The 24,520-nt window shown below is 46.4% G+C and overlaps 1 protein-coding gene across 2 annotated transcripts in view; it reads left to right on the forward strand.

Moving 5' to 3' along the window:
* The first annotated feature begins 988 nt into the window (after positions 1-988).
* Positions 989-24,520, forward strand: part of RAP1GDS1 (Rap1 GTPase-GDP dissociation stimulator 1) — a 168,369-nt gene continuing 144,837 nt past the window's right edge. For both annotated transcript variants that reach the window (XM_044302262.1, XM_044302270.1), the window contains exon 1: positions 989-1,171. In XM_044302262.1, the coding sequence (XP_044158197.1) occupies positions 1,168-1,171 (4 nt within the window). In that variant the 5' untranslated portion in view covers positions 989-1,167. The remainder of the gene's footprint in view (positions 1,172-24,520) is intronic.

Here is a 24,520-nt window from a genome sequence, read left to right on the forward strand (position 1 = left end):
ATGTGTGTGTGTGTGTGTGTGTGTGTAGGGGCACAGTAAAGGAGTTCCCAGCTGCTGATTCCAGGGAGGCATACAAGAACAACCACTTCACCAGTGAATTATATTGGGTAAAAATTGGCAAATGGGGCCATGGTACCATCTATTCTACCAATAAGAAAGGTTTCAAAAAGTGAGACCCGTACGTATCACACATATAAGACATGGCCAGTGGATATGCACTCTGCTTCACTATGGACCAACTGCTGTCTTCATTCATGGTCCAAGGATTCTCCTGTGCTGCTCTTCTTCTGCAGGAATCTCTTTCCCTTTCTTATCCACCAGTATACAACGGTTTCAGAAGGTTCAGAAGTCCCGATACCTACCTCATAAACTGTAGCACCGGTCCCCTCTTTCCTGTCCTATTCTATACCTCCTCATCCTCTGCTGTCACCAAAACCCACAAGCCACAACAGACATTTTTATGTAAAAAGTGGAACAGTAAAATATTTCCATAAATTGTACAGACCATGTGTGAACTTAGGGATGGTTCTCAACCATGAGGACACAAACCAGCACCCGAGGGGCCATAAACCATCTGGTCTAAACGAACAGAACCGCTCCTATTCATATAACAGTATGAATGAGCGCTGTACGGTGGTTTAGCGCTGTATGGGGCCATCATTTACACACAACGCTGTCTATTATTCTCCATTTCCAAATTCCCAAAAAATGGAAGATGTTCCCACAAGATTTCGGAAAAAAAAGTGTTATACTAGAAACCCTTTCCTGTCACCTAAGATATTTACAGAACAAGGAGCTCAGTCAGGAAGCTACTCATTACAGTCTCAGTATAATCTTTCTGACTAATTAGTCCCTCCATACACATACAGCAGCCAGTAGCCAGTGCTATGCCATGTGCCAGCACCGGTGGCAGCAGCGGCACTGCAGGGTGGGGCTGAAGATGGGCACTGTACCTGCCTAGTGCGCAGGCGCGCTCACAAACCAACCCCCGCCCGTCCTCCTCCTCTTAGCCCAGACCCTGGGCGCTCCATAGCTCTCGCGGTGACTCGAGTATTTTCGCCGGGTGTCGTCTGGGTCCCACAAACCTCCGAAGATACCCGCTTATACACCCGGCCAGAGGCAGCTGCAGACCGGAGCGGCACAGGGACCAGGGGAGGCAGCAGCAGCATGGGTGAGTGGAGGAGACGGGCGCTGGATGACAGTCACACACGGCGCAGCTGTATACAGTGCGTGCGGATTGTGCAGGATGTGACTGACCGGCTGTGCCAGGAAGCCCTGCCATTATCTGTCACCGGGAGTGTGTATGCTGTGTATAGGACTCCTATACATAGGAGTGTGTATACTGTGCAGGTATAGGTGACATCCCCAGGACATCCAGTACATACAGGCTGTATGGGTCTATAGATAGGAGTGTGTATACTGTGCAGGTATAGGTGAGATCCCCAGGACATCCAGTACACACAGGCTGTATGGGTCTATAGATAGGAGTGTATATACTGTGCACCGTATAGGTGACATCTCCAGGACATCCTGTACACACAGGCTGTATGGGTCTATAGATAGGAGTGTGTATACTGTGCAGGTATAGGTGACATCCCCAGGACATCCAGTACACACAGGCTGTATGGGTCTATAGATAGGAGTGTATATACTGTGCACCGTATAGGTGACATCTCCAGGACATCCTGTACACACAGGCTGTATGGGTCTATAGATAGGAGTGTGTATACTGTGCAGGTATAGGTGACATCCCCAGGACATCCAGTACACACAGGCTGTATGGGTCTATAGATAGGAGTGTATATACTGTGCACCGTATAGGTGACATCTCCAGGACATCCTGTACACACAGGCTGTATGGGTCTATAGATAGGAGTGTGTATACTGTGCAGGTATAGGTGACATCCCCAGGACATCCTGTATATACAGGCTGTATGGTTCTATAGATAGGAGTGTGTATACTGTGCAGGTATAGGTGACATCCCCAGGACATCCTGTATATACAGGCTGTATGGTTCTATAGATAGGAGTGTGTACACTGTGCAGGTATAGGTGACATCCCCAGGACATCCTGTATATACAGGCTGTATGGGTCTATAGATAGGAGTGTGTACACTGTGCAGGTATAGGTGACATCCCCAGGACATCCAGTACACACAGGCTGTATGGGTCTATAGATAGGAGTGTGTATACTGTGCAGGTATAGGTGACATCCCCAGGACATCCTGTATATACAGGCTGTATGGTTCTATAGATAGGAGTGTGTACACTGTGCAGGTATAGGTGACATCCCCAGGACATCCTGTATATACAGGCTGTATGGGTCTATAGATAGGAGTGTGTACACTGTGCAGGTATAGGTGACATCCCCAGGACATCCAGTACACACAGGCTGTATGGGTCTATAGATAGGAGTGTATATACTGTGCAGGTATAGGTGACATCCCCAGGACATCCTGTATATACAGGCTGTATGGGTCTATAGATAGGAGTGTGTACACTGTGCAGGTATAGGTGACATCCCCAGGACATCCAGTACACACAGGCTGTATGGGTCTATAGATAGGAGTGTATATACTGTGCACGTATAGGTGACATCCCCAGGACATCCAGTACACACAGGCTGTATGGGTCTATAGATAGGAGTGTGTATACTGTGCAGGTATAGGTGACACCCCCAGCATATCCAGTACATACAGGCTGTATGGGTCTATAGATCGGAGTGTATATACTGTGCAGGTATAGGTGACATCTCCAGGACATCCTGTACACACAGGCTGTATGGGTCTATAGATAGGAGTGTGTATACTGTGCAGGTATAGGTGACATCCCCAGGACATCCAGTACACACAGGCTGTATGGGTCTATAGATAGGAGTGTGTACACTGTGCAGGTATAGGTGACATCCCCAGGACATCCTGTATATACAGGCTGTATGGGTCTATAGATAGGAGTGTGTACACTGTGCAGGTATAGGTGACATCCCCAGGACATCCAGTACACACAGGCTGTATGGGTCTATAGATAGGAGTGTGTATACTGTGCAGGTATAGGTGACATCCCCAGGACATCCTGTACACACAGGCTGTATGGGTCTATAGATAGGAGTGTGTATACTGTGCAGGTATAGGTGACATCCCCAGGACATCCTGTACACACAGGCTGTATGGGTCTATAGATAGGAGTGTATATACTGTGCACGTATAGGTGACATCCCCAGGACATCCTGTACATACAGGCTGTATGGGTCTATAGATAGGAGTGTATATACTGTGCAGGTATAGGTGACACCCCCAGCATATCCAGTACATACAGGCTGTATGGGTCTATAGATAGGATTGTGTACACTGTGCAGGTATAGGTGACATCCCCAGGACATACAGGCTGTATGGGTCTATAGATAGGAGTGTGTATACTGTGCAGGTATAGGTGACATCCCCAGCATATCCAGTACATACAGGCTGTATAGGTCTATAGATAGGAGTGTGTATACTGTGCAGGTATAGGTGACATCTCCAGTACATCCAGGTTGTATGGGCCTATAGATAGGAGTGTATATACTGTGCACGTATAGGTGACATCCCCAACACATCCAGTACATACAGGCTGTATAGGTCTATAGATAGGAGTGTATATACTGTGCACGTATAGGTGACATCTCCAGTACACACAGGCTGTATGGGTCTATAGATAGGAGTGTATATACTGTGCACGTATAGGTGACATCTCCAGCACATACGGCCAGTATGGCCGTATAGAAAGGTGTGTATACTGTGCACATATAGGTGACATCCCCAGCACATCCATTACATACAGGCAGTATGGTTCTATAGATGTATAGGTGACATCTATAGCATATCCAGTACATACAGGAAGTATGGTTCTATAGATAGTGTATATACTGTACATGTATAGGTGACATCTCCAGCACATCCCGTTAGGGCTGCAGTAAACTATTATTTAAGTAATCGAGTATTCTATTGATTATTTTTTGCAATTGAGTAATCTAATAAGAAAAACCCTCTTAAAATAACGTATTGCTTTATAAAACTTTCCCCCTTTCCCAGTGCTTCCTATGCCATCCACCATGTTCCCCCCCCCCCCCCCCCCAGTACCATCAGATCAGCAGCCCCTCCATGTCATGTCCCCCAGTGCCCCCATGATGGCACTACTATCAGCCCCTCCATGCCATCTGGATTGCCATGATGTCCCCCTTCCCCAATGCCTCCTATGCCATCCACCATGTCCCCCAGTGCCATCAGATCAGCAGCAGCCCCTCCATGCCATGTCCTCTAGTGCCCCCATCAGCCCCTCCATCCAGATTGCCATGATGTCTTCCTTCCCCAGTGCCTCCATGCCATCCACCATGTCCCCCACTCCCCCAGATCAGCCTCTTCATGTGCCAAATCACAGGTGCCCCCATTAACCCCTCCCCCCAATAACGTTATACATGCCAAATTACAGGTGCCCCCCCCCCCCCGCCAATAAATTTATATACATGCCAAATCACAGAATAACTGCATCAAGGATTTTTTTTGGCCTCTATTACATTGATTAAATCGATGAATCGTTTCAGTCCTACATCCAGTACATACAGGCAGTATGGGCCTCTAGATATGAGTGTATATACTGTGCACGTATAGGTGACATCTCCAGTACATCCAGTATATACAGTCAGTATGGTTCTATAGATAGCAGTGTATACTGTACATGTATAGGTGACATCTCCAGTACACACAGGCTGTATGGTTCTATAGATAGCAGTGTATACTGTACATGTATAGGTGACATCTCCAGTACATACAGGCTGTATGGTTCTATAGATAGCAGTGAACAGTATATACTGAAGATGTATAGGCGACATCTCCAGCACATCAAGTACATACAGTCTGTATGGTTCTACAGATATGAGTGTATATACTGTCCATGTATACGTGACATCCCCAGCACACCCTGTACATACAGGTAATATGGTTCTATAGATCGGAGTGTATATACTGTGCACGTATAGGTGACATCCCCAGTACATCCTGTACATACAAGCTGTATGGTTCTATAGATCGGAGTGTATATACTGTGCACATATAGGTGACATCCCCAGCACACCCAGTACATACAGGCTGTATGGGTCTATAGATCGGAGTGTATATACTGTGCACGTATAGGTGACATCCCCAGCACACCCAGTACATACAGGCAGTATGGTTCTATAGATCGGAGTGTATATACTGTGAACGTATAGGTGACATCCCCAGCACACCCAGTACATACAGGCAGTATGAGTCTATAGATAGGAGTGTATATACTGTGCACGTATAGGTGACATCCCCAGCACACCCAGTACATACAGGCTGTATGGTTCTATAGATCGGAGTGTATATACTGTGCACGTATTGGTGACATCCCCAGCATATCCAGTACATACAGGCTGTATGGGTCTATAGATAGGAGTGTATATACTGTGCACGTATAGGTGACATCCCCAGCACACACAGTACATACATTCAGTATGGGTCGATAGATCGGAGTGTATATACTGTGCACGTATAGGTGACATCCCCAGCACACCCAGTACATACAGGCAGTATGGGTCTATAGATCGGAGTGTGTATACTGTGCACGTATAGGTGACATCCCCAGCACACCCTGTACATACAGGCAGTATGGGTCTATAGATCGGAGTGTATATACTGTGCACGTATAGGTGAGATCCCCAGCACACCCAGTACATACAGGCAGTATGGGTCTATAGATCGGAGTGTATATACTGTGCACGTATAGGTGACATCCCCAACACATCCAGTACATACAGGTAATATGGTTCTATAGATGTATAGGTGACATCTATAGCATATCCAGTACATACAGGAAGTATGGTTCTATAGATAGTGTATATACTGTACATGTATAGGTGACATCTCCAGCACATCCCGTTAGGGCTGCAGTAAACTATTATTTAAGTAATCGAGTATTCTATTGATTATTTTTTGCAATTGAGTAATCTAATAAGAAAAACCCTCTTAAAATAACGTATTGCTTTATAAAACTTTCCCCCTTTCCCAGTGCTTCCTATGCCATCCACCATGTCCCCCCCCCCCCCAGTACCATCAGATCAGCAGCCCCTCCATGTCATGTCCCCCAGTGCCCCCATGATGGCACTACTATCAGCCCCTCCATGCCATCTGGATTGCCATGATGTCCCCCTTCCCCAATGCCTCCTATGCCATCCACCATGTCCCCCAGTGCCATCAGATCAGCAGCAGCCCCTCCATGCCATGTCCTCTAGTGCCCCCATCAGCCCCTCCATCCAGATTGCCATGATGTCTTCCTTCCCCAGTGCCTCCATGCCATCCACCATGTCCCCCACTCCCCCAGATCAGCCTCTTCATGTGCCAAATCACAGGTGCCCCCATTAACCCCTCCCCCCAATAACGTTATACATGCCAAATTACAGGTGCCCCCCCCCCCGCCAATAAATTTATATACATGCCAAATCACAGAATAACTGCATCAAGGATTTTTTTTGGCCTCTATTACATTGATTAAATCGATGAATCGTTTCAGTCCTACATCCAGTACATACAGGCAGTATGGGCCTCTAGATATGAGTGTATATACTGTGCACGTATAGGTGACATCTCCAGTACATCCAGTATATACAGTCAGTATGGTTCTATAGATAGCAGTGTATACTGTACATGTATAGGTGACATCTCCAGTACACACAGGCTGTATGGTTCTATAGATAGCAGTGTATACTGTACATGTATAGGTGACATCTCCAGTACATACAGGCTGTATGGTTCTATAGATAGCAGTGAACAGTATATACTGAAGATGTATAGGCGACATCTCCAGCACATCAAGTACATACAGTCTGTATGGTTCTACAGATATGAGTGTATATACTGTCCATGTATACGTGACATCCCCAGCACACCCTGTACATACAGGTAATATGGTTCTATAGATCGGAGTGTATATACTGTGCACGTATAGGTGACATCCCCAGTACATCCTGTACATACAAGCTGTATGGTTCTATAGATCGGAGTGTATATACTGTGCACATATAGGTGACATCCCCAGCACACCCAGTACATACAGGCTGTATGGGTCTATAGATCGGAGTGTATATACTGTGCACGTATAGGTGACATCCCCAGCACACCCAGTACATACAGGCAGTATGGTTCTATAGATCGGAGTGTATATACTGTGAACGTATAGGTGACATCCCCAGCACACCCAGTACATACAGGCAGTATGAGTCTATAGATCGGAGTGTATATACTGTGCACGTATTGGTGACATCCCCAGCACACCCAGTACATACAGGCAGTATGGTTCTATAGATCGGAGTGTATATACTGTGAACGTATAGGTGACATCCCCAGCACACCCAGTACATACAGGCAGTATGAGTCTATAGATCGGAGTGTATATACTGTGCACGTATTGGTGACATCCCCAGCACACCCAGTACATACAGGCAGTATGGTTCTATAGATCGGAGTGTATATACTGTGAACGTATAGGTGACATCCCCAGCACACCCAGTACATACAGGCAGTATGAGTCTATAGATCGGAGTGTATATACTGTGCACGTATAGGTGACATCCCCAGCACACCCAGTACATACAGGCAGTATGGTTCTATAGATCGGAGTGTATATACTGTGCACGTATAGGTGACATCCCCAGCACACCCAGTACATACAGGCTGTATGGTTCTATAGATCGGAGTGTATATACTGTGCACGTATTGGTGACATCCCCAGCATATCCAGTACATACAGGCTGTATGGGTCTATAGATAGGAGTGTATATACTGTGCACGTATAGGTGACATCCCCAGCACACACAGTACATACATTCAGTATGGGTCGATAGATCGGAGTGTATATACTGTGCACGTATAGGTGACATCCCCAGCACACCCAGTACATACAGGCAGTATGGGTCTATAGATCGGAGTGTGTATACTGTGCACGTATAGGTGACATCCCCAGCATATCCAGTACATACAGGCTGTATGGATCTGTAGATCGGAGTGTATATACTGTGCACGTATAGGTGACATCCCCAGCACACCCTGTACATACAGGCAGTATGGGTCTATAGATCGGAGTGTATATACTGTGCACGTATAGGTGAGATCCCCAGCACACCCAGTACATACAGGCAGTATGGGTCTATAGATCGGAGTGTATATACTGTGCACGTATAGGTGACATCCCCAACACATCCAGTACATACAGGTAATATGGTTCTATAGATAGGAGTGTGTATACTGTGCAGGTATAGGTGACATCCCCAACACATCCAGTACATACAGGCTGTATGGTTCTATAGATCGGAGTGTGTATACTGTGCAGGTATAGGTGACATCCCCAGCACACCCAGTACATACAGGCTGTATGGTTCTATAGATATGAGTGTATATACTGTGCACGTATAGGTGACATCCCCAGCACACCCAGTACATACAGGCAGTATGGGTCTATAGATCGGAGTGTGTATACTGTGCACGTATAGGTGACATCCCCAGCACACCCTGTGCATACAGGCAGTATGGGTCTATAGATAGGAGTGTATATACTGTGCACGTATAGGTGAGATCCCCAGCACACCCAGTACATACAGGCAGTATGGGTCTATAGATCGGAGTGTATATACTGTGCACGTATAGGTGACATCCCCAGCACACCCTGTACATACAGGCAGTATGGGTCTATAGATCGGAGTGTATATACTGTGCACGTATAGGTGACATCCCCAGCACACCCTGTACATACAGGCAGTATGGGTCTATAGATCGGAGTGTATATACTGTGCACGTATAGGTGACATCCCCAGCACACCCTGTACATACAGGCAGTATGGTTCTATAGATCGGAGTGTATATACTGTGCACGTATAGGTGACATCCCCAGCACACCCAGTACATACAGGCTGTATGGTTCTATAGATCGGAGTGTATATACTGTGCACGTATTGGTGACATCCCCAGCACACCCAGTACATACAGGCAGTATGGTTCTATAGATCGGAGTGTATATACTGTGCACGTATAGGTGACATCCCCAGCACACCCAGTACATACAGGCTGTATGGTTCTATAGATCGGAGTGTATATACTGTGCACGTATTGGTGACCTCCCCAGCACACCCTGTACATACAGGCTGTATGGGTCTATAGATAGGAGTGTATATACTGTGCAGGTATAGGTGACATCCCCAGCACACCCAGTACATACAGGCTGGATGGTTCTATAGATCGGAGTGTATATACTGTGCAGGTATAGGTGACATCCCCAGCACACCCTGTACATACAGGAAGCTCCTTTTCATGAGGCAGTTTTATTAAGGAAGTTGGAGTGAGCAGAAATCTCCTGCTGGTCTATAGTGCGGAGCTCCCATGTATGTGCACGTTTATAGGGGACCTCCGTGATAATCTTACAAATGGCCTATTCTAATTTAAATGTTGGCAGGGCATTATGCACAGGATGCATGGAGAAATCGGCCATGTTGCTCTCCTGCTTGTAATGAAAGAACTCCATGCTCTATGGATTAGGGGCCGCATTTAATATACTGGTGGTGTTCGGCGCCAGATGATTTGTGCCATGTTCATACTTGTAAGATTCAGAAATGGGAAATACGGTTTTCTCTGCAAGATAGATGTCAGATGAGGATTAGTGCTTTTTATTGAGGTTAAATCTTCCACGAGGAATCTGCAGGGATAAACATATTGCATGCTGCTTATTATGGTTTTTATTTTTTTTTTAATTTTCCTTGATGTGAATGATGTTGCGGAAGCCGCATTCATGTGCATTGGATTTGGGTTACTCCACATCAAAATCCATGTCAAATCCAATGCCGGGTCCTGAGGTCTTTATACAATTCTCCTTACCATCCTTGTGCATTTTTAACATACTCTCACTTTACTTTTTACTTGACAAAAGAAAATAAGTAAAACTTCAGAATTCATATTTCATGTACTCGATTTACAAGAGGGTTCTTGGACATCTTTCAGCCTATGTTTAGTGACGGGCACTGCTGTCAGTGGGTTGTCATGCTGGACCTCCTAAGGCAGGCATGGCCAACCTGCGGCTCTCCAGCTGTTGTAAAACTACAACTCCCACCATGCCCAGCTGTAGGCTGATGGCTGTAGGCAGTCTGGGCATGCTGGGAGTTGTAGTTTTGAAACAGCTGGAGAGCATCACTTCTAAGGGGATCGTCCCATACACCATATGGATGTCATAGAGGGAGCTCATGTCACTTGATCCCCATTATTACCTGGAGCAGAGAACTTCAACTTGGCACCTCCATGTACTACAAGGTAGCTCATTCATTTGGATAGCGCCAGCGGGCATGTAGTACTACATGTGTGCCCTCTTGTTGCTTGTAACCTCCGTTCATTTGTGGTATTATGGTACGCCGGGTAAGGGTCTCAGTCCTGTGGAGATTGATAATGCATCACTGCTCCTGGAAATATGGTGAAAGACGCTTGGAGTGCTGACCATCTCTGGATTCTCTTGGGAATAAGGGCGGCTGGCACTGAGAAGGATTTTTTTTTTTTTCTACAGTTTTATAATAGCTTGGATTTGATTTCAACGTTTTATTGTAATAGTTTGCGTGTTTAGACCCGGAAAGGTCTCTTCAAAAAGAAAGAGGTACTTTCCAGGACGTCCCTCCATGACAGCACCCATGGAGGTTGTCCTATTGGTCTCTGTAGGGACAGGAAGCGAGAGAGATTAAAAGGCCCCCTCCCCTCCCACTCTCCAGTGTTCTTCCTGTCCCTACAGGGATCGGAGCAGAGAGAATCTTTCCCGACTCTGGGAATCTATTTCAGGGCCGAGCCTGGTCGGGGGGGTCTCCCTCTCCTCTTCAGGCTCTGGAGGGCCCTGGGGCTAGCACCTCTCTGGGTAGGGGTCCCCTAGCTTCCCCCGATACCTGTTTCCTTTCCGCATCAAGCTCTGTTGGTGGCCGCGGTATCGGGGAGCCGAAGCCGCTTCTTCCGGGTTCGGGAGCTCTGGGATCGGCTGCGGCTCCTGCGCTCGGCGCTCCTCCCGTTTGACGTGCAAGCCCATGTGACCGGAAGTGCGGGTCACATGGGCGGAAGAAAGATGGCGGCGCCCAGGGAACGCTGAGCCCGGCGGAATGCACGCAAGGGGGGGTCGACTCTTCGTTTGAACGAGTCCCCCCCCACCTGGATTTAAGGAGGCGGAGCCGCGCGGCAACGGGTGGACCAGGTAGGACATAAATTGTGTGTCAGTTTGTTGTCCAAGCGTGGTATGGAGGTCCAGATGTCAGCTATGGATTCTAGCGCAGACATCCCTAACCCGAGTCATGTAAGTAGGGAGACTTGTATTCCGGTCCCTCTCTCTCTTCTTGGCACTGGACTAATGGTCTCTCTCTCTTCCATACCAGGGAGAGAAAGACACCACGGTTAAAACGCTGGGAGAACCCAAAAAGAAACCCAGAAGATGTGCTCTGTGCTCAAAGAGACTGGGGGACGCACATGTAAAAGCCCTGTGTAGCGACTGCCTGGCAAAGATCCTCAGAGACGAACAATCCTCCCTTTTGGCTGATCTGAGAGTGATTGTGAAGGAGGAGATCCAAGCGGCCAGCTCTAGTATAGCACAGAAACCCTGTGCCGTCTCCCCTCCCCCCAAGAGACCCCGTGTTCTTAGGGAGTCAGATTCTGAGGAAGAAGGTTTATATCTGTCAGAAGGGGAAACCTCAAAGGGGGATGACGATCAGGGCTCGTCTTATATGGCCGACGACCAGAGAAGATATCTCTTCTCGCAAGAAGATCTAGATCCCCTCCTGCCGGCCGTAAGGCAGACAATGGATATAGAGGAGGAAGAACAGACTCGCTCGATACAGGACGAGATGTTCGGCGGCTTAAAAGCTAAGAAGAAAAAGTTGTTCCCGGTAAACGAGACCTTAAAGGACCTAGTCATAGACGAGTGGGCAGATGCCGATAGAAAATTGTACATTCCACGGGAGTTTAAGAACAGACTATTGTTCAACTCAGAGGACACAAAACTGTGGGATATAGTTCCTAAAGTTGACATTCAAGTGGCAAAGGTGGTAAAGAGAACCACTCTCCCCTTTGAAGACTCAGCCCAGCTAAAGGAACCAATGGATCGGAAGATCGACGGTTTGCTCAAAAGAGCATGGGAAGTTTCGGCCAACAGCATAAATACCAATATTGCTGCTACCTCCGTGGCCAGATCTCTGTGTTTATGGGTGAACCAGCTGGAGGAACATCTTAAGCGGGACACCCCTAAGGAAGAAATTCTGGCATCCCTGCCTCTCTTTAAGATGGCCGCATCCTTTGTAGCAGACGCCTCGGCAGAGTCCATAAGGTTTGCAGCAAAAACAGACTCCCTAACAAATACGGCAAGGAGAGCCCTGTGGCTAAAATCCTGGTCTGGGGATATAGCCTCCAAGAATAAATTATGCGCCTTACCTCTTAAAGGTTCTCACCTCTTTGGTCCGGTACTGGACGAGATCCTGGAGAAAACAGCGGACAGAAAGAAAGGTTTTCCGGAGGAAAAAGGCAAGAAACCCTTGCCCTTTCGTAAGACGACCAGCAGCTTCCACGGCACTCCCAGAGGTAAAGGGAAGACGGGAAGGTGGAGCTACCCCAAAGGAGGAAAAGGTCGGGGTTTCCTTTTCAATCCCAACTCCAAGCCTGAGAAACAATGACGCCAGACCAGTAGGGGGCAGACTCCAGTTCTTTTGGGAAGAATGGACCCGGATAACCAAGAACCAATACATCCTGGAATCCATCCAGAAAGGGTTCAAGATAGAGTTTCGCCTTCCCCCTCCTCATCTTTTTCAGGCCACAATATTTCAGTCGACCTCCCTGCAGAATCAACTTCTGGCGGACATCCAAAAACTTCTGAGTTTGGGCGCAATAGTACAAGTCCCTCCTTCAGAAGAATTCAAGGGTCACTATTCAAAACTCTTCCTCATAACCAAACCGGATGGCTCCAAGAGAACCATCATCAACCTGAAATTCCTAAACAAATGGATAACACATCACCACTTCAAGATGGAATCAATAAAATCCGCAATTCCGTTGATAAGCCCAGGGGCGTTCCTATGCACCCTGGATCTAAAGGACGCTTATTACCACGTCCCCATTCACCCTCAATACCAACAATACTTGAGGTTCGCAATCAAGAAAGACGGCAGGATTATGCATTTCCAGTTCCAATGTCTCCCGTTTGGGATCTCATCAGCCCCACGCATCTTTACAAAGGTAGTGGCGGAGATAGTTGCCTATCTAAGACAGAGACAGGTAACTATAATTCCCTACCTAGACGATTTTCTGCTTGTGGCAGACTCAGAGGAGGAGTTAGAGCTTCACAAAGAAAGGACTCTATCTTTGCTCACACGTCTAGGATGGAAAATAAACCTGGAGAAATCAGACCTACATCCAGCAACACAAAAGAAGTTCCTAGGAACCCTCCTAAACTCCGTGACCCAATATTCTCTTCTTCCCCAGGACAAGCAGGTCAGTATAAGGGAAAGAATAAGAGCCTTCAAACTAAAGAAAAAACGGACTCTACGGGAAGCCATGCAAGTCCTAGGTCTGATGACCTCATGCATCACAACAGTTCCTTGGGCCCAGTTCCACTCAAGAACTCTCCAGGCGGAAGTCCTCTCTTCTTGGGACAAGGACCACAGATCTCTGAACGCCAGGATATCTCTCAGACAGGGCAGTAAGCTCCCTCTCCTGGTGGTTGTTAGCAGAAAACCTGTCCCGGGGGATTTCCTGGAACACGTTACCACTCAGAACGTTAACCACGGACGCAAGCAGCCAGGGTTGGGGGGCTCACGTAGAGGATCAGTTCTTTCAGGGCAGTTGGTCCAATACAGACGCCCTACGATCCTCAAACTATCGGGAGTTAAAAGCGGTCTGGGAGTCCCTGAGGGCGGCAGAACATCTCCTCATAGGTCATCATGTCCGAGTACTATCAGACAACATAACAACTGTTTGCTACATAAAGAGACAAGGGGGGACGAAGAATCCTCATCTCCAGCAGCTAGCGGATCTCATCTTCAGCTGGTCAGAGGAAAAGATCTTATCCATTTCAGCCACACACCTGAAAGGATCTCTCAATCGCACAGCGGACTTTCTCAGCCGACAGTTAGTCAGGCCAGGGGAATGGAAATTGAACCAGGAGGTATTCCAGTTGATTTGCCAGCAGTGGGGGAGACCTCAGGTGGATTTATTCGCGTCCAGCAGAAATACTCAGCTGGACTATTTCTTCTCGCTAGACCCAAGAGGAGGACCACTGGCGGTGGATGCTCTTTCCCAACCTTGGGACATGAGTCTAGCCTACGCCTTTCCCCCACTTCTCCTCATACCGCAGATCCTGAAGAAATTGAGAGGGTGCTCATCCACGCTGATTTTGATAGCCCCAGCTTGGCCCAAGAGAGCCTGGTTTTCGGTTCTAAAGACCATGTCCATCAGGGATCCAATATCCCTTCCAAAAAGACAGGATCTTCTATCGCAAGGTCCTCTGTTGCACCCCAACCTGGACAAACTGAACCTTACAGCATGGATCCTGAGAGGCAGACCTTAAGGAATAAAGGGCTCTCGGACAAGGTAATTTCAACTTTACAGAGCTGCCGCAAACCTGTCACAAGAGCAATATACAACAAGATCTGGAAGAAGTTCTCATCCTGGTTGTCACAGAACCATACAGATTCCGGATCCCCCACGGTGGGTTGTATTTTAGAGTTCCTTCAGGAGGGGTTCGATGCAGGTCTGAAACCCAGCACACTCAAAGTACAGGTTTCGGCTCTCAGCTGTTGTCTCGATAGTCCCCCTTGCAGACCATAGGTGGATTAAAAGCTTTCTAAGAGCAGCTTCTAGATTGAGGCCCACCTTGAGACAGTCGGTCCCCCCCTGGAGTCTAAACATAGTTTTAGAAGGGTTATGCGATCCTCCTTTTGAGCCGATTGGGCAGATATCCGAAAAATTTCTGTCTCTAAAAGCGGTGTTCCTTCTGGCTATAACCACAGCCCGCAGGATAGGGGAGATCCAGGCCTTATCAATTAAACAACCTTATCTAAGGATTCTGGATGACCGCATAATCTTGAGGCCGGATCCAGCTTTTCTTCCCAAGGTGGTCTCTACTTTCCATAGAGAACAGGAGCTAACACTCCCTTCATTTTGTTCCTTTCCCAAAAATATACAGGAGGAAAGATTCCAGAGGCTGGACGTTAGAAGAACAATCCTAGCCTATCTGGACAGAACCAGTTCCTGGAGGAGATCAAGTAATCTGTTCATCCAGTTCGGTGGGAAGAATAGAGGCTTGAAAGCATCAAAACAGACGCTGGCACGGTGGATTAAGGACACCATCAGAGAAGCATACAGACTGCAGGAAATGTCCTGCCCCTTAAATCTGAAGGCACATTCCACGAGAGCGATGGCAACTTCCTGGGCTGAAAGGGCCGACGCTACAGTTGACCAGATTTGCAAAGCTGCAACCTGGTCTAACTTCCTGACTTTTGCTAAGCATTATAGGCTTGATGTATTGGCCGGACAGGACTTGGCCTTTGGGCGTAAAGTCCTTCAGGCAGTAGTCCCCCCCCCTAGGAGATTCAGTTGTTAGTTCTCCATGGGTGCTGTCATGGAGGGACGTCCTGGAAATACTGGTTTAGTTTACCGGTAAATCCTTTTCCAGGAGTCCGACATGACAGCACCCATGGAGGTTGTCCTATTGGTCTCTGTAGGGACAGGAAGCGAGAGAGATTAAAAGGCCCCCTCCCCTCCCACTCTCCAGTGTTCTTTCAAATTACTACACCGGATAGGATCCAACACCTTTATTAATACAATGTTATATTCATACTGCTTACAAGGCTGGAACCAGCATAACAGGGAGGGTAGTACAGGGTGCTGTCATGTCGGACTCCTGGAAAAGGATTTACCGGTAAACTAAACCAGTATTTTGTGCATTGCGTCCTGAAGGCTCCAGCGTAATCTATAAACGGGCTCCCATCCACCATTTTTAACACTGGTGACTCTTTGCCCTCCTGTATTGATGCATATCATCCCTATCCCATACAACCGAAGCGATGGCCTCCGTATAACAAGCCAGAAACGGTGGAATGCCCATTGGAATAAACGGTTCCCTACGTGGAGATTGTCTCTGTGCTATACGCAGCTCTGGTTTCAGAGTTAACCCATGCGGCATAAAAGAGCAACCCATCTGTAGTGGTCGTGCTTGAGCAGTATAGGAAAAAGCACCAGCCTATGTGAGCTCCCATGATCCTGGCCACCAAAGAGGCTGGAGCTTTTCCCTATAGTGTGCAAGCACGGCCACCGCTGCTGGATTGCAGGGTGGTTGTAACCATGGAAACGAGCAGTGTATAATGTGATGGAAAAATGAATCCAGCCAGCAAAGTAACCAATATGGATAATAACAATACATTAGTAAGTGGCTTGTATTAAAGGGATATTCCCATCTCAGACAATGGGTACATGTTGTTACGATATGACCCCATTGTCCCATAGGTGCGGATCCCACCTCTGGGACCTGTACCTATCTAGTAAACAGAGCTAGCAAAGTGAAAGATGGCACACCGCGCATGCGCGGCCACCCTCCAATAATTTCTCTGGGGCTGTCGAAAATAGCCAAGTTGATTTGAAATGCTCAGCATGTCCGTTTATGGTATGGATCTCCACTCTGGATTTCACCCTTTGCAATGGAGAGAGTGAAATCCTCAATACATGCATAGGTGCAAATATGTGGCAAAATCCACACTGGACTTTTCAGCTGTGTTTTTAGTCACAAGTGAACATTCCCTAAAGAGTAGCCCTATAAAGGGAATCTGTCACCACTTACCTCCCATAGTAATGCAGTGTCAGATTTGCACAGGTCTCCCGATGCCTGTTTCCAGCATGCCGATTAGTGCCTGCTTTTCTGCAAAATCCATGATTTGATAATATACTAATTTTCTTCTTAATGCAACAAGGGCATCCCCCATTGCACTAAAAATCCAGCTTTTTTATTGCCATCCACCTTGCCCGCCCATCTTTAAGTGACAGGGCCAGGCAGAGGAGAAGTAATCTTGTTTGACTCTGTGTTCTTGTGCTTGCGCTGTTGCTTCAGGGATCAGCACACATGCCGTGCAACTGCGGTACTTGCCAGATTGGAAGTTGCCTGGCAAGCATCAGGGCCAAGGTACGCATAAGAAGATTCTCCACTCCGACGATCCTTTGATCGCTGGTCCGTGGATATTCCTGGCCTGGAGGAGTTGAGCTCTGTATGGAAAACCACGGTCATTAGTGCCCGAGACCAGCTCATCCAGATCAAGTGGATACACAGGGTGTATCTGACCCCCGGTGCGCCTGTTCCACATCCATACCGGATCCCTCATGTACGAGATGCGGGGAGTCAAGAGGATCCTTGTATCATATGATATGGGTGTGTCCCACATTGCAGCTGTACTGGGGTCGGATATGCACTTTCATCAATATGGAGTTGGGGCTCCCAAGGATCTGTTCCCCTGTGGTATGCTTATTGGAACTTGTGGTAGACTTAATTCCCACTAAATATGGCAGAAGGTTGCTCCGCTTATTAAGGTTTTATGGGAGAAAGACCTCTACTCTTGAACAGTGGACACAACTGATGAATGCTGATCTCACCATGTATAAGCTAACATATACTGCTAGAGGAACTCCAGACCGCTTTGAAAAGATTTAGGGCGTTTGGCTGTGTTGACTTGGGTGGGGCAACAGGGTGCTCAGGTGTGTGGTATGAATGATGTCTAGTGATCGCTCAATATGTCCGGGGGGCTACTGCCATAAAAAGACACCCGCAAGTGCTTTTGTTTGGATCCCTTTTTTATTATTGGATTTTCCTTGTAACTGAATACTGTGATACCTGGGCTTGATGTCTAATAATGTCTAATGTTCCTACTTGTTTTTTCCCATCCCGGTTGAGATGTTGATGTACTGTGAATTTAAAACGAATAAATAAATACTATTAAAAAAAGGTACACATGAGAACACAGAGCCAGGCAAGATTACATCTCCTTGGACTGGCCTGTCACTCAAAGCTGGCTGGCTGAGATAAGGAGTAGGCCTTTCGGTGCAACAAGGTGCGCCAATCAGTCCTTTGATTGTACATGAGAAATAACACTATAATTGGTCACTATATCACTTGTGTCTGGCATTTTTAGCAGTTTTCCCCTGTGCTGCATGTCTAGTGTGCAGTTCTCCCAGAGATGGTGAGTGGAGACTAGCTTCTATCCAGTGCACACAGAATGTAGAGGAGAATCTGCTTCCTAATCTTCTCTTCCTCAGTCAAAAGCAGCCCCATGACCATGAGGACATTACGGAGAAGTACTGACCTGTATGGTTGTGAATAAAGCACTTGCGAATTTTATATCTCAGTCCATATAGCATCAGCAGTCTGCTTGTCTGTTTTTGCCTCTGCTCACTTCTCCCCTCTCCCTAGACTTGCATTGACATGTTTAATATGATCCTCATGTGGAGCTGCTCCTGTCTAGGATTAAAGGTCTTAAGTTGATCAAAGTGGGCAAGTTCAACCAAAACAAACATTAGTCGGTTGTAATTTAACACAAAACAATCGTTTTAGCTTACAGAGAGCAAGCCCATTATTGTTTGAACAACTGTAATGGCCAATATGGACTTAATGTGCATGGCCGTGTCAACGAAATGAACGTTCAGCAGATGATTGTTCCATTCATTATGTTACCCATTTTATTTTCTTTCTTTTTTTTCACCTTGTTTCGTATTAGGCTACTTTCACACTTGTGTTTTGGGCGGATCCGTCATGGATCAGCAAAAACGGATCTGTTACAATAATAAACCGTATGCATCCATCGTGAACGGATCCGTTTGTATTATCTCTAACATAGCCAAGACGGATCCGTCATGAACTCCATTGACTCTATTGTGTCAGAGAAAACGGATCTCTCCCCATTGACTTACATTGTGTGCCAGGACGGATCCGTTTGGCTCAGTTTCGTCAAGCGGACAGCAAATTGTTGCAGGCAGCGTTTTGGTGTCCGCCTCCAGAGCGGAACGGAGACTGATCGGTGGCAAACTGATGCATTCTGAGCGGATCCTTATCCATTTAGAATGCATTAGGGCAAAACTGATCTGTTTTGGACCACTTGTAAGAGCCTTGAACGGATCTCGCAAACAGAAAGCCAAAACGCGAGTGTGAAAGTAGTCTTATACGGTTTCAAAACTTCAATAAATATCTTTTGAAACATAATGAGTATAGCCAGCTTAAGGCATTTTTCAAAGTGAAAAGCAATAAGGAAGGGGGGAGGGAAGGTAAACGGCTGATAAGGTGAGAACTGGACATTTCTCACTGATAAGACCTAGTACAAAGTTTCTTGTGATCGCTTGTAGTATTGATTTATGTAAAGATGTGTGAAGTTACTGAACCAAAGAAATTGCTATGACCTTTTAAGGGATTCTATTTTACTTGATCGGTTCTGGAGATATTGTACCTCCAAAATTCCAACAGGTCAAGAATGGTAATTTTTGGGAAGCTATCATCATAAAAATGTATGCTGCTGTCAGGATGGAGGGGTACTGTTTACATTGGGAACACCGCCAGCTTCTGTAGGGAAAAAGGTATGAAAATTAGCTTGATTACAGAAGGAAATAAACTGCCTCTAGTGAGGAAGTCAATGTCTGACCAGTTAAAGGGATTTTCTGAGGGAATATAGGGCCAGAATGGGTAAAAATAACCCTGAGGCCTCATGCACACGACCGTTGTGTGCACCCGTGGGCGTTGTGCCGTTTTTTTCTGCGGCTCCATTGACTTTCAATGGGGCCGTAGAAAACTCGGCTTGTGCACCGTTTTTACACCGCGCCCGTGACCCGTGTTTCGAGGCCGTGAAAAAAATATAACCTGTCCTATTTTTTTCACGGCCAACGGTTCACGGGCCCATTCAAGTCAATGGGTCCGTGAAAATCACGGATGCACACAAGATTGTCATCCGTGTCCGTGATCCGTGTCTGTTTTTTCCTATCATTTCAATGGCAAACTTGACTTCGATTTTTTTTTTTCATCTTTCATGTCCGTGGATCCTCCAAAAATCACGGCAGACCCACGGACGAAAAAACGGGCACGGATCACGGTACAACGGAACCACGTTTTGCGGGACGTTAAAAAATACGGTCGTGTGCATGAGGCCTTACTCACTATATAAGCATTATGCAATAAGCAGCCCTTGGCTGCTGGCATTCTGATGCTGCTCCCATCCCTCCTTCTCTCTACTTCTTGGTCTCAGCTCGACACACAAGAAACAGCTGGATATGCTTATTAATTCATCCATTCTGCATTGGCCGCAGCCATGACCCACCTCAGCCTGTGATTGGCTAAATGGCCATTTTGCTCCATTTCCTGTGCATTGTGCTGGCACCAGGAAGTAGAGAACAGTCTGGAGTGGAGCAGCTTTGGAATGGCAGAGGCAGGAGATCAGGGAGGTGAGTAATGTTTGTTTTTTATAAGTTAAAAAGCAAATAAAATAAAAAAAAGAGGTGACCCCTTCAAAATGTCTTCCATGTAAACCATGTACAAAAAAATTGGCCACAGCACTCTATTCATAGAATGGCGAGGGTGGGTGCATGTCCGGATTGTGTTCTAAAGCTCCACCTCCAGAACTTGTAAGTGTCACAAATATTTAGACAGCACTCCTTTGTTTGGTGATAATTAAATGATTTTATTTCATGTTATTTCAGCCGGAATAGGTGGTTTTGTCAGTTGCAACGTTTCAGGCGTAATAATCGCCCTTCATCAGGCTGAATGTCTTGTCAGACTATGTCTTGTCAGCCTGATGAAGGGCGATTATTACGCCTGAAACGTTGCAACTGACAAAACCACCTATTCCGGCTGAAATAACATGAAATAAAATCATTTAATTATCACCAAACAAAGGAGTGCTGTCTAAATATTTGTGACACTTCCATGTAAACCATGGACTTCCTTGAAAAGGAAGTGACACCCATCTGTAGACCACCATTTGTTACAATTTTTTTTATTTATTTTTTACACCATTTATATCTTTATAGCATATTGTCCTTAATCAAAACTTAAATGGCACAGAGGTTCTCCAAATTATTGGCTTATTTCTGGTACTTCCATGTTTGTATTCACTAGTGGGTCCTCTTCTGTGGAAAGCCATGGATTGTGTGCGTGGCATGTTAGGTTGGCATTTTACAGAACAGCCGGCCCCTAATAGAACAGTCCTAGCCTTGTCCGTAATGCGGACATGTTCCACTTTTTGCAGCACGGCCATGTGGACATACGGACATGGAATTTACACAGTCATTTCCATATATTTTTTTATATTTTATTTTTTTTTTTTTTGCAGCCCCATTAAAGTGAACGTTTCTGCATACGTGCCGCAAAAAAAAACAGAACGCATGCGGAAAAAATATAAGTTTGTGTGCATGAGCCCTAATATGTGAATTTGCCATGGATTTTACCCTGTGCATTGCAAAAAATAAAACCTGCAGTGGAAGTCCGCAGCATAACTTGTCATGCTGCAGAGTCAAGATCCCCACCACATGTCAAGCTGCAGTATGTGCTCATTCTGTTCTGGAAATTTTCTGCAGCTTGTGGGTGAGTTTTAAATTCACTGTACTGATGCCATTTTTTTGTCGGCATCAACATTTTCTTTAGACATGAATGGAGAAGAGAATATTATATCACTCAGGATCAATACAAGAAAAGTAAGGGCAAGTGCGCACTCATTCGGTGTGTGAAAGGCTATACATTGTGGTGTAAAGGTCTGGTCCCACTAGTGGCATCCTATGGGCAGTTTCTGGGTCTTCAGGCCTTAATTCACAGACTGTTTTTAAATATGTTTTGCTAACAGTCGGCTAGCACCGACATCCCCTCTCAATCATGATAGGCAGAGATTACAACCTTATCCATTTTAATCTTTTTTTACAAGCTAGCAAGACATCATATTAGATGTCTGCAAGATTATGCTCAGTGACCAAAGCTGCCTGCATATGGGCTGCCCAACCCGAGTGTTCACATAGGGCAGTAAACAGCTGACGGTCAGGGCTTAGGATGGCCGTACACATTAGATAGAACAGGGATGCTCAACCTGTCGCCCTCCAGCTGCTGTAAAACTACAACCATGCTGGGAGTTGTAGTTTTGCAACAGCTGGAGGGCCGCAAGTTGAGCATGCCTTAGAAGTTGGTTGAACGATCATCTGGAGAACGTTCACTTCACATAGTCATACACACTTTAGGCTACTTTCACACTTGCGGCAGGACGTATCCGACAGGCTGTTCACCCTGTTGGATCCGTCCCGCTGTTTCGCCGCTCCGTCCCCATTGACATAATGGAGAGGGGGCGGGGCTCCGGCACAGTACGGCAGTTCGTGGTCAGAGGCCGCCGGACTAAAGTCGGACATGTAGGACATTTAGTGCGGCGGCCTGTCGCCGTGCACTGCCGTACTGCGCCGGAGCGCCGCCCCCGTCCCCATTATAGTCAATGGGGAGGGAGCGGTGGCACGGTGAAACAGCGGAAGGATGGATCCAACAGGGTGAACAGCCTGTCGGATCCGTCCTGCCGCAAGTGTGAAAGTACCCTAACGCTGGGTTCAGACCTGGGCGTACTGAATGTACGCTCTGTATGCGCGATTGTACGGGCGTTTGCAATCGCGCATACAGAGACAAGCGAACGCCCATTGTCGCGCGTACCCGCTGAAGTGTATGTACGGGAACGCGCGACAAGATGCCCCAAAGAAGCTCCCGAACTTCTTGGGGCATCGGACGTTTTACAGCGCGTAGGAACGCGCTGTAAAACGCTCAGGTCTGAACCCAGCCTTAGTCCATTCATTGAAATCGGGTGATGGATGAAAGATCTTTCTGGGAACGGCCTTTCAAAGACGGACCTTTCGTTCACGAGCGATCTATTTTTTGAATAAACAATCTTTCATCCAACCATCAGATAAAAATATTAAACACGGCCGGCTTCTTTTAAAACAACAATGGTCTGTCATCAGTTGACTAAAAATATCATTTGTAGCAGACGAACGGCTGTTTTAGTTGAAATCGTCCGTTTTATCAACTTTAGAGTACATTGGTCCCTCAAGTTACAATATTCATTGATTCCAGGGTGACGATTGTATGTTGAAACCATTGTAAGTTGAGTAATCTGTTCCTAAACCCCAAAGTGTCACCCAAAATAATAGAAAATTAAGATTTAAAAAAATAAGCAGATAACGAAGACACATAAAACAAGTCCTTACATATAAGGCCTCATGTACACGAACGTATTTTCCTTCCGTGTCCATTCAAATTTATTTTTTTGCGGACCGTATACGGAACCATTCACTTCAGTGGCTCAGCAAAAAAACTGAAGTTACTCCGTGTGCATTCCCTTTCCGTATGTCCGTATTTCTGTTCTGCAAAAAAGTAGAACAGGTTCTATTATTGTCCTCATTACGGACAAGGATAGGACTGTTCTATTGTGCAAAATATGGCATGCACACGGACGTCATCTGTATTTATTTTTTTTCGTGTGCATGAGGCCTAACAGTCAGGAGCAGCTGCTAACTAGTATGTAATAAATGAAAAAATTCCACAGCACTTCCAAGGCATAAAAAAGTAGAAAAGGCTTTATTCACCAGACCCGCGACGTTTTGATGACTGCTTGAGAAAGATCCCAGAAAGCGGATCGAAACGTCGCTGGTCTGGTGAATAAAGCCTTTTTTACGCCTTGGAAGTGCTGTGGAATTTTTTCATTTATTTCACTGGAGGTGGATCGCCCCCACAGCCACTGGCACTCTGACTGCACCTACAGAAAGCTGTGCTGCCCACATCTTTCTACCTTTATAGTATGTAATACAGCTATTTTACCAGAGAAGTGGTTGGATCAGAGTCTGAGGCATTGTATGTTTAGTCTGGCTTCAACCTACGATGGGTCGGAAAAGACCACTGTATGCTGAACATATTGTATCATGAGGGATCACTGTAATGTGTAGGGTCCTCTTACATTGACAAATTTTCCGCCCACTAACGAGCAATTTGAAGATGACATCGTCCTGATCAGCACTCATTGCCTGCAATTATTGTTAGTATGGGGAAGAGCGATCTGCAATACGATTGTTCATCCCCACACAGTTTTTATTTGACAGCAGTACATTCCCGGTTTACAGTGGGCCATGTGCTGCCGACAAATGACTACTTTAAATACTGCATTAAAAAAACGCGGTTACGCAACAGACTAGCTGTGATTAGCGGCATGTTTACAGGGGCAGTTCGTTCTTGGTCATCAGCCCAGTGTACAGGGGCCCTTAGTAAAGGGTGAGGACTCCAACAATCTTTTTTGCTCTACTGTAGTTAGGAGTGGGAAGATTAGGGCTCATGAACACGGCTATTGGACGTTTTGCAAAACACGGATGACATCCGTGTGCATTCCATATTTTGCAGAACAGAACAGCTGGCCCCTAATGGAACAGTCCTGTCTTTGTCCTAT

The sequence above is a fragment of the Bufo gargarizans genome, chromosome 1 (assembly GCF_014858855.1).
Source record: "Bufo gargarizans isolate SCDJY-AF-19 chromosome 1, ASM1485885v1, whole genome shotgun sequence".
Classification (NCBI taxonomy): Eukaryota; Metazoa; Chordata; class Amphibia; order Anura; family Bufonidae; genus Bufo; species Bufo gargarizans.